Source organism: Herpailurus yagouaroundi, unplaced genomic scaffold (genome assembly GCF_014898765.1).
Source record: "Herpailurus yagouaroundi ecotype Mexico unplaced genomic scaffold, PumYag 160, whole genome shotgun sequence".
Taxonomy (NCBI): Eukaryota; Metazoa; Chordata; class Mammalia; order Carnivora; family Felidae; genus Herpailurus; species Herpailurus yagouaroundi.
The window spans coordinates 13,659,441-13,671,621 of record NW_024412401.1 but is presented as its reverse complement, the minus strand read 5'-3'; the positions used below and the strand labels follow the sequence as shown (position 1 = coordinate 13,671,621).

Below are 12,181 nucleotides of genomic sequence, written 5' to 3'. Positions count from 1 at the left end.
TTTTTTTTTTTTCACCTCTTTCATTTTTCACTTTCTATGGGATCAGGTTCCCCACCTTTTCCTTTCTTCCAGAGTTACTTCAACGAACAAATTAAAGCACACTTGGTGGAAGGTCCAAACAATCCACACCACAAGTAAGGAGGAGCTTTGTAGAAGACTGACCAGTGGGTACAGCAGCCAAATACACAACACAAGAGTGCACTCAACACACTCCAAAAACACTTCCTGAAGTGCCTGGCCCTGGCCAGTGTATTATCCCTCTTTAATATCGTAGTAACTTGCAGATGGAAGACATAACAAGCTGTTAAAACACGTAAAAGCCAGAAATGTAGCCAAAATGTTGAAACAGGAGAATTCTCTTCAAAAGACAACCCAGGAAGAAATGACAGCCAGAGAATTGCTCTTAACAGATACAAACAATATATCTGAACAGTTTAAAGTAACAGTCATAAGACTAATGGCTGGGCTTGAAAAAAGCATCGAAGACAGCAGAGAATCTATTGCTGCAGACATCAAAAACGTAAGAAATAGTCACAATGAATTAAGAAATAACTGAGATGCAAAATAAACTAGATACAGTGACAGCGAAGATGGAAGAAGCAGAGGAGAGAAGAAGTGAAGGTAAAATTATGGAAAATGATTAAGCTGAAAAAAGAGGGAAAAGAAATTATGAGACCACAAGGGGAGAATCAGAGACTTAAGTGAGTCAATGAAATGAAATAACATCCATATAATAGGACTTCCAGAAGAAGGAGAGAAAGGGGCAGAAGGTTTATTTGAACAAATTACACCTGAAAACTTCCCTAATCTGGGGAAGGAAACAGACATCCAAGTCTAGGAGTCACAGAGAACTCCTTCAAAATCAACAAAAACAGATCAACACCATGACATATAGTGAAACTGGCAAAATACAAAGATAAAGAGAGAATATTGAAAGCAGCTAGGGACAAACAAGCATTAACCACCAAGGGTAGACACATAAGGGTAGTAGCAGACCTGTCCACTGAAAGTTGGCAGGCCAGAAGGGAGTGGCAGGAAATAAATACTCAATGTGCTGAAGAGGAAAAATATGCAGCCAAGAATCCTTTATCCAGCAAGGCTGTCTTTCAGAATAGAAGAAGAGATAAAGGCTATTCCAGACAAACAGAAACTAAAGGTGTTCCTGACCACTAAACCAGCCCTGCAGGAGATCCTAAGAGGGACTCTGTGAGTGGAAAGCAGTAAAGATTACAAAAGACCAGAGGCATCACCACAAGCTTGAAACCTACAGATAACACAATGACACTAAATCCATATCTTTGAATAATCACTCTAAATGTAAATGGATTAAATACTCCAATCAAAAGATACAGGGGTATCAGAATGGGTAAAAAAATAAGACCCATCTATATGCTACTTACAAGAGACCCATCTTAAACCTGAGGACATCTGCAGGTTGAAAGTGAGGAAATCCATCTATCATGCTACTGGGCATCAAAAGAAAGCCAGAGTAGCCATAGTTATATCAGACAAACTAGATTTTAAAACAAAGTCTGTAACAAGAGATGAAGAAGGGCATTACATCAAAAGTAAGAGGTCTATCCATCAAGAAGAGCTAACAATTATAAATGTTTATGTCCCCAATGCTGAAGTACCCAAATAATATAATATAAATTAATCACAAACATAAATAAATTTATACACAATAATACGATTGTATGGGACTTTAATACTCCACTTACAATAGACAGATCATCTAGGCAGAAAATCAATAAGGAAACAACGGCTTTGAATGACACATTGTGTTGCATCCACACAACTCCTGAAACAAAATGCTATGGGCACCAGTGACAGTCACAACAAAGTTTATTGCAATGAGAGGCAAGGCCAAACGATCAGGACTGACACTCTAGACCAGAGTGCATCTCTAACAGCAGGGGTACAGAGTTTTTAGAGTCGACCACATAGACCACATCGTCTTATCATCACCTGGGAACAAAACAAAGAAATAGTTCCCAGATGGGGATGGAAACAGTTCAGACATGCCCTTGCCCCAATCCAATCAAACACTAATCCAATTTATTTTCCTTGAACTTTTGTTCCCTTGATTGATAGGACAAGGCTGTTATCTCTTAATCTACAGTGTTAAAACAAAGCTGTTATTTCTTAAGGCTACAGGTTAGCCCTACACTACAATTTAACCCTTACAACTGGAACAGATGGATTTAACAGATACATTCAGAACTTTTCCTCCCAAAGCAGCAGAATACACATTCTTCTCAAGTACACATGAAACATTTTCCAAAATAGATCACATACAGGGTCACCAAACAGCCCTCAACAAATATAAAATGACTGAGATCATACATACCATGCATATTTTTAGATCACAACACTAGGAAACTTGAAATCAACCACAAGGAAAAATTTGCAAAGTCCCCCAAATACATGGAGGTTAAAGAACATCCTACTAAAGAATGAACGGGCCAACCAGGAAATTAAAGAAATTTAAAAAATATATGAAAGCAAATGAAAATGAAAAAATGACCGTCCAAACCCTTTGGGATGCAGCAAAAGCAGTCCTAGGAGGAAAATATATTGCAATTCAGGCCTATCTCAAGAATCAAGAAAAGTCCCAAATACACAATCTAAACTCACACCTAAAGGAACTACAAAGGCCGTGGCAAAGAAAGCCCAAAGCCCGCAGAAGAAAAGAAATAACAAAGATTAGAGCAGAAATAAAAAATATAGAATCCAGTAACACAGAACAGATCAATGAACATAGAACAGATCAATGAATAGCCAGATTAATCAAAAAGAAAAGAGAGGACCCAAATAGATAAAATCACAAATGAAAGAGGACAGATCATAACCAACACCACAGAAATACAAACAATTATTAGAGAATATTATGAAAAATTATATGCCAACGAACTGGACAATCTGGAAGAAATGGACAAATTCCTAGACACTTACACACTACCAAAACTCAAACAGGAACAAACAGAAAATTTAAACAGACCCATAATCAGTGACAAAATTGAATCAGTTATCAAAATATCTCCCAAAAACATGAGTCCTGGTCAGATGGCTTCCCAGGGGAATTCTACCAGCCATTTAAAGCAAAGTTAATACCTATTCTTCTCAACCTATTCCAAAAACAGAAATGGAAGGGAAGCTTCCAGACTCAATTCTATGAAGCCAGCATTACCTTGATTCCCACACCAGACAAGGACCCGACTGAAAAGGAGAATTACAGGCCAATATACCTGATGAACATGGATGCAAAAATTCTCAACAAAATACTACCAAATCGAATTCAACAGTATATTAAAAGAATTATTCACCATGATCAAGTGGGATTCATTCCTGGACTGCAGGGCTGGTTCAGTATTTGCAAATCAAACGTGATATATCACATTAATAGAAGAAAGGATAAGAACCATATGATCCTAGCAATAGATGCAGAAAAAGCATTTGACAAAATACAGCATCCTTCCTTAATAAAAACCCTCAAGAAAGTTGGGATAGAGGGAACATACCTTAATGTCATAAAATCCATATGTGAAAGGCCCACAGCTAATATCCTCAATGGGAAAAAACTAAGAGCTTTCCCACTGAATTAGGAACACGACAGAGATGTCCATTCTCACCACTGTTGTTTAATGAGTGTTAGAAGTCCTAGCCTCAGCAAATAAGACAACAAAATGAAATAAAAGGCATCCAAATTGGCAAAGAACTCAAACTTTTACTTCTCACAGATGGCATGATACTCTACATGGAAAACCCAAAAGACTCCACCAAAAAATTGCTAAAACTGATACATGAATTCATCAAAGTTGCAGGATATAAAATCAATGTACAGACATCAGTCACATTTCTATACACCAATAATGAAGCAACACAAAGAGATCAAGGTATCAATCCCAAGGTATCAAGGTATCAATCCCATTTACAACTGCATCAAGAACGATAAAATACCTAGGAATAAACTTAACCAAAGAGGTAAAAGATCTGTATGCTGAAAATTTCACTATAGAAAGCTTATGAAAGCAACTGAAGAAGACACAAAGAAATAGAAAAACATTCCATGTGCATGGATTGGCAGAACAAATATTGTTAAACTGTTGATACTACCCAAAGAAATCTACACATTCAATGCAATCCCAATCAAAATAGCACCGGCATTCTTCACAGAGCTAGCACAAAAAATCCTAAAATTTGTATGGAACCACAAAAGACCACGAATAGCCAAAGTAATGTTGAAAAAGAAAACCAAATCGGAGGCATCACAATCCCAGACTTTAGCCCCTTCAAGACAGTATGGTACTGGCACAAACACAGACACATAGAGCAATGAAATAGAATAGAGAACTCAGAAATGGACCCACAAATACATAGCCAACTAATCTTTGACAAAGCAGAAAAGAGTATCCAATAGAAAAAAAGAGTCTCTTTAGCAAACGGTGCTGGGAGAACTGGACAGCAACATGCAGAAGAATGAAACTGGACCACTTTTTTACACTATACACAACAGTAAATGCAAAATGGATGAAAGACTTAAATGTGAGACAGGAAATCATCAAAATCCTAGAGGAGAAAACAGGCAGCAACCTCTTTGATCTCGGCTGCAACTTCTTACTTGACATGTCTCTGAAGGCAAGGGAAATAAAAGCAAAAATGAACTATTAGGACCTCATCAAGATAAAAAGCTGCACAGCAAAGGAAATAATCAACAAAACTAAAAGACAACCGATGGAATGGGAGGAGATACTCGCAAATGACATATCATATAAAGCGTTAGTATCAAAAATCTATAAAGAACCTACCAAACTCAACACCTAAAAAACACATAATCCAGTTAAGAAATGGGAAGATATGAATACACACTTTTCCAAAAAAGACATCCAGATGGCCAACAGACACATGAAAAGGTGCTCAACCTCACTAATCATCAGGGAAATACAAATCAAAACTACAGTGAAGTATCACCTCACATGGGTAAGAGTGGCCTAAATTAACAACTCAGGAAACAAGAGATGTTGGTGAGGATGTGGAGAAAAGGGAACCCTCTTGCACTGTTGGTGGGAATGCAAACTGGTGCAGCCACTCTAGAAAACTGTGTGGATGTTACTCAAAAAATTAAAAATAGAACTAACCTACAACCCAGCAATTGCGCTATTTATCCAAAGGATACAGGAGTGCTGATTCAAAGGGGCACGTGCAACCCAATGTTTACAGCAGCACTAGCAACAATAGACAAATTATGGAAAGGGCCCAAGTGTTCATCAACTGATGAATGGATAAAGATGTGGTATATATGTATACAATGGAATAATACTCAGCAATGAAAAGAATGAAGTCTTGCCATTTGTAATGACATGGATAGAGCCAGAACATATTATGCTAAGTGAAATAAGTCAGTCAGAGAAAGACAGGTATCTATGATTTCTCTCAAATGTGGAATTTGAGAAACTTAACAGATAAGCATAGGGGAAGGGAAGGGAAGGAAAAATAATATACAGAGAGAGAGGCAAACCATAAGAGACTCTTAAATACAGAGAACAAACTGAGGGTTGATGGGGCTAGGTAGGGGATGGAGGGTGGGGGAAATGGGTAATGGGCATTGAGGAGGGCACTTGCTGGAATGAGCACTGGGTGTTGTATGTAAATGATGAATCATGGGAATCTACTCCTGAAGTGAAGACTACACTGTATGTTAGATAACTTGAGGGGAAAAAAAAAAAATTCTACGTTAACTATATTTCAAGAAAAATAAAGTAAAATTTTTTTAAAAATTTATTTTATGTGTAGACATTATATAATAACCTCAAAACTGGAAAGGAATTAAATATCCACATTTTTGTCCCTATTTGACCATAGGAAATGGTTGAATAAGTTACAGTGTATTTTAAAAAGTAGTTTACAGAACAGTATTTATAATTCCATTTTGTAAAACAAAAAAGTCTGAGAATTATATAAGAAACAATAACAATGGTTATCTCCATATGATGTGATATTATAGTTCATTTTTATGTTGTTATTTTTACAATTCAGTGTTTTCAGCATTATTGTGGTAAGTATATACTACCTTCAAAATCAGAAAAAATAAATTTTCATTTTTAAATTATAATTACATATAAATTCTGTCATGAGATAGCCAAGTGTCAAAGGGCTGACATCATTCAGCATGCATTCATATCATTACATGATTCTCTACTTCAGGTCTGTAAAATCCAATATAACATTAGACAATCTGAGGAAAGGACAAAAGACTGTCCTCTTGTCAGTTCATACAGCATGGACAAGTTGGAAAGGTAGGAGACAACCTGAGGCTGTTTCAAAATATCCTTCTTTTGTTTATCTTCCATTCTTTCTTTACTTTTTCCCCCACTCTCTGTCAAAGAGTCAAGTAGTAGATTAAATATGTAGTAGACATTTTAGATAGGGATTGTATATAACCATAGTCATTCATTTTGCTTATCATTAATTGTTAGGTGGTGGTCTCTAATCTTGTCAGCTAACATAGTTCTTAAGTGATTCTGAGAATTACTTGGTTATTATACTGGGGGCCAACAACAGTAACACATGTCAAAGAATATGTTGGACACAGGAACACTGTCAACCACAAATACAAATGAAATGAGTTCAGGGTTATCTTGAGTGATCTTTGGAAGAGAATGCTACATCTCTTCCTGGGCAAACTTTACCAAATGAAAATATAGAGAAGTATAAATTAAAACTGCACATATTAAAAGGAATTACTATATATATGTATTCACATGGAAATATATTATTAAAAGTAATGGACAAGATAAATAAAAATGTGTATAGTATTATCATTATTTTAGAAAATATTAAAACCATATAATCTTATATGCATGTGTGTTAGTGTTTGTCAACGAACAGAAAAAAATCTTAAAGGGTATATATGTCACACTGTTAACAATAGTTATACCTGAGGTAGAAGGGAACTCTGACACTTTTCCTTTGTATGATTTACAACAGGCATCAATATTTTTAAAACTGCAAACATTAAATGGGTAAAGCACCTGGCATGGAGTAAGCGGCCAATGAGTATCAGATTCTTTTATAAATATTTAATTAACAAGCATAAATTTTTACTAAAATAAAAATTCTTACTAGCTCAGTACCACGTACATGAAGGTTTTAGAAAAACCATTTCAGTGTAAGTTGATGATGCTGGTATTAGCTGAAACTCTAGAAAAATCTGAAAACTTTAAGAAAATCTGATTTTTAACAAAATTATTCCCTCCAAAATTTATTGTGCTTCTTATGAACTAAAAACAGGACAACCCAGTATTATCTCTGGTTTGCAGTTAGCCTACTGTGTAAACTTCACAGATAAGGAGTCAAAACCATCTTACATGGAGTCAAAATCATCTGCTACAACCATAAGAAAAATTAATATGAATATTTTGGTACATTTACTTCTCTGTAAATAAATGTACGTTTTTATGTTCAACTGGCACCACACTTTTTTTTTCATTTAATACTGTATTATAAAGATATATACTTTCCTCAAATACTTTGAAAATAATTTTTAATGACTACCTAATAGCCAATTATAAGGATAGATATATCATAATTTATTTAAGGTTTGCCTGTTACAAGGTAAGTTGCTTTCAAATTTTCACTATTATAATGAAACTGTAACAATTATCTTTTATAGGATATCACTCTGCTTAGAATTATCAGTTTATAAAGTTTATCCATTTTTTTCTAATGCGGTGTTTCTCTTACTGATTTATGACACTCCCCATCTTACACTAAGCTATTAACATTTACTAGTTTGTTTGTTTGTTTCCAGGCTGCTGTGGCAACCAAAATATTGTTTTACTTATTACTTGTATTTTTATATTAGAATACTGCACTTTTATTTTTGTTTTTTATTGCTCTAAATGAATTCTGGAATAGTTTTACAATGATATTCCCCACTCTCCCCAAAAGAAATCTCATGTCATTTTGATTTAACATAGGGTTCATAGTGTTTAATTACAGAAAGAGCTCTTACCAGTTCATAAAGTTTTTACATTTTACAATTCTCAACTCTATTTATGACATATATGTTGCAGATATTTTTATCAGTTTGTCATTTTTCTTTTTAACTTTATTGTGGTTTTTTCAATTTTTAAAAATTCAAATATATAAATATAAACATACTTTCCTTTTCAGTACTTGGTGTTTCTGTTTTACAAAGGCCGAGTCCACACCAAGTTTATATGAAATACTTGCCTGTATTTTCTTCTAGAACATTTATGGTTTCATTTTTTAAATATAAAGTTTCTAAAATATCTAGAATTCTGTGTGAGGGAAGGGTCAATTTTTAAAAATAAATGACTTATCCATTACTTGAATAAACTATTGAGTACTCCATGCTTTTCCAACTATTTTGAAATGTTACCTTCATCATTATTACATATGTTTGATTCTGTTTCTCATCTATTCCATTTCATTTAATTCAGGCACCAATAAGCTATACCACTTAAATTATTGTACCTTTAAAATAAATTTGAATATCAATGTGAGAAGGTATCTTCTCTCAGTAATGTCTTTTAGGGGTGCCTAGGTGGCTCAGTCAGTTAAGCGTCCAACTCTTGATTTCAGTTCCGATCATGATCTCATGGTTCGTGAAATCGAGCACCCACACTGGGCTCCGTGCTGACAGTGTGGAGCCTGCCTGGGGTTCTTTCTCTCTCTCTCTCTCTCTCTCTCTCTCTCTCTCTCTCTCTCACTTTACTCCTCTCCTACTCGCACTCTCTCTCTCAAAATAAATAAATTTTTAAAAATGTCTTTCAGACATCCTCCCACATTTATACTTCTAGGTATCCCCCCCAAAAAAACCCCCCAAAAAACACCAAAACATATGTAATAGTATGCTGATGGAATAAAGAAAGAACAAAGAAGAATCTCTTATTATAGACAGGCTTTCCAACTTCTACTAGGACATATGCATGAGAATTAAACAGATTTGTTTGAAACTTACTCCAGTTGCCACTCGAATACTTGCTGATGGGGGTCGTATTCCAGAAGGAGGTCTTCCAGTCAACCCCATTCCACCTCGTGAAACAGGGCGAGCTGCTGAAGGTTTGTGATTACTGGCCATCGTTTGTTTACTTTCACCACTATCTGGAAACAAGTAACAGTTCAATTCTCCTTTAAGGTCTCCTATAGCAACACACTGGAGATCCACATAGCTTCCCTTCAAACATTTAATCCACAATGACTTCTCTTGCAAATTGTCATTCCAGGTACTACTACAAGGCTAAACTGGCTTCATTTTGTTCAAATATGAAAGTAATGTTCAATTTAGAGTGGAACTATGAAATCATTTATCATATGCCTTTCTCATTTCCCTATTTTTTACCAAAATGTAAGCCTCTCTAATTACCTATCTCTCTTGAGCTCTTCCCATACTCTACTAAAATTTCTCTTTTCTGACATATCCAGCACGTTTCTTCCCTCTCTACTTTTTTTTTCCCCCACAGGGAAAAATGATGATTCACTCCTTTATATTCTAAACCCTGTTATCAGATCTTTCATTTTACTCTTTGCCTTAATAGAATCCCAACTTGCCACAAAACACTTTCAGTGAAGGCTGTTTTAGCTTCTCAATCCATAATTCCAAAGCAAAGGAGTGCACAGCATTCCCGTTGCTTCCCAGTGTCACTTTTAAAACATTAATCTTCCAAATCTTCCTTTGAGGACCAAGGAATGCAACCTTACTGCCTTGGATCTTTCCTGGTTCCTTTTATCTCAGGGACCTCCTAATTTCTCCCCCCATCTTTACTAAAGTCTTTTATACCTAGTTCAAGTCTCTCTACTCCAGTTCCACCAATGTCCTGGATGACTTCCATAGGGATACTGGCTTCAATATCTAACATTCTAGGTCACAGTTCCCTGACCTAAATTTTAGTAACCATCTCAACTCCATTTCACTCATCCATAGCTATGGCTAGACCTGGAGCTTGTCATCATCTGGAATTGTTTCATCTCAATACCAATTGAAATATTTCATTGGTACTCTTTATACCCATCTTATCTTTATTCTCACTCTATCTCCCTTTAAACCCGCTCCTCAATTCACTCATCCTCTCCCAGTTTACCAGCCCCCTCCTTTACTCATCAGAATATATTATTCAAAGTTTTGGCTGATGATTTAGAATAGCACTTTTCAGATTATGGGTCATGACTTGTTAGTGGGTTGTGAAAACAAGTTGGTAGGTTTTGCCCAATATGCTTTAAACATGAAGTAAAAAATGTAAGAAGAGTGACTGAGTGGCTCAGTCAGTTAAGCATCTGACTCTAGATTTCAGCTCAGATCATGATCTCATGGTTTGTGAGTTCCAGCCCTGTGTCAGGCTCTATACTAACAGTGTGGAGCCTACTTGGGATTCTCTCTCCCTCTCTGCCCCTCCTCCACTCACTCTCTCTCGCAAAAATAAACATTAAAAAAAATGTAAGAGGGGCACCTGAGTGGCTCAGTTGGTTAAGCGTCTGACTTCGGCTCAGGTCATGATCTCACAGTTTGTGAGTTCGAGCCCCACGTCAGGCTCTGTGCTGACAGCTCGGAGCCTGGAGCCTGCTTTGGATTCTGTCTCCCTCTCTCTCGCTGCCCCACCCCTGCTTGCTCTCTGTCTCTCAAAACTGAATAAACATCACACAAAAAAAATTTTTTTAAATGTAAGAGTTCACTGCATATAGGAAGGGTATTGTTTCATTACATTTTTGTTTCAGTTATATTTATGTAAATTTACACATTAGCGAAAAAAATACTTCATTGCTAAAAAATGCTAACCCTCATCTTCATCTAAGCTTTCAGCAAGTCCTAATCACTAATCACAGATGACTATTACAAATATAGTAACAATGCATAGTTTGACATATCTCCAGAATTACCAAAATGTGACAGACGTGAAGCAAGCAAATGCTGTTGGGAACATGGCACTTGTAGACTCGCTTGACACAGGTTTGCCACAAACCTTCAATGTGTAAAAAGCGCATTATTGGAGAAGCTCAAGAAAATGAAGTACGGCTGTTGTCCATGTAAAATTTAAGTCTATTATTCTAGCTTTCCTGACAACTTTAAGGAAATGTACAACATATAGAATTTCCAGGGACGCCTGGGTGGCTCAGTCTGTTAAGCCTCCAACTTCAGCTCAGGTCATGATCCCTGGGTTTGTGAGTTTGAGCCCCCATCGGGCTCTGTGGAACAGCTCAGAGCCTGGAGCCTGCTTCAGATTCTGCGTCTCCCTCTCTCTCTACCCCTTTCCCGCTCACACTCTGTGTCTCTCTCTGTCAAAAGTAAATAAACATTTAAAAATTAAAAAAAAAAAAAAAAAAAAGAATTTCCACCTGACTGTCTCTACCACTGCTTTACTATCTTGGAGAGAGCCTAGCATTAGATCAGTCCCAGGAGATAAAATAAAAAGAACGGTCACTCCTAACAGGCCACTAACTCCTCCGTTATTCACGCAAATCAGAGACGGAGCCTAGCCTTTGGTTCCAGAAAATGAGAGACACAAACTTTAGCTCTGACAGTTATCCCCACTGGATGTGGGTCCTCATCTGTAAGACCCATGCGTGGCAATGGGCTGTGGCCTAAAGAGCTGTTGTGAAGATTAAAGATACTATATAAAAACATCGGCTTGCTAATTATTACTACCAGGATCCTCCCTAAACCAGCCATTTTAACATATACCAACAACTGGCAAGTTGCTAATAAAAGACACAAATCTATTGCTTCCAGTGAAATCCCTCAGCCCACGGTGAATTTTCTCTTTGAGGCTCTTGGATCCTTCCCTCCGGTCTCGCCTCGGCAGGTTTCCTCAGGGGACTGACTGAGGTGATCTCTCCACACGCTCTGCCGGCCTGGAGTCCGACTTCCCAGGCCTGGCGACAGGCTGAGAGAAGGGCTAAGAGCCGAAAAGTGTGGATTTGTTTTTGTTTGGAGCGGATCAGCTTCTCCAAGGTAAGAAAAGCGGCTCCGGAGGGACTGAGAGAGGGATAGATGGGACCTGGGATTTCTCACCTCCCTGGGAGTGTCAGGAGGAAAGCTGTAGCGGTGACGGGCGCTCGAACCTGTTTCCGAGGCCGCCACCCCGGCGGAGCCCACCAGTCTGCCAGAGCACCGTTAGCTCACTTCGCCACGGCAAGCTGCCCTTGCGCAGCTTTCCTGGGT

General features: G+C 37.2%; 1 protein-coding gene across 3 annotated transcripts in view; it reads right to left on the bottom strand.

Annotated features, from left to right (window-relative positions):
- Window positions 1–12,181, bottom strand: part of IFT74 (intraflagellar transport 74) — an 89,085-nt gene extending 76,904 nt beyond the window's left edge. For 2 of the 3 annotated variants that reach the window (XM_040481406.1, XM_040481408.1), the window contains exons 1-2: window positions 12,032–12,181; window positions 8,987–9,129 (exon numbers count right to left, since the gene is read on the bottom strand). In XM_040481406.1, coding sequence (XP_040337340.1) covers window positions 8,987–9,106 — 120 coding nt within the window. In that variant the 5' untranslated portion in view covers window positions 9,107–9,129; window positions 12,032–12,181. The remainder of the gene's footprint in view (window positions 1–8,986; window positions 9,130–12,031) is intronic. The other variant, XM_040481407.1, reaches the window with a different exon arrangement.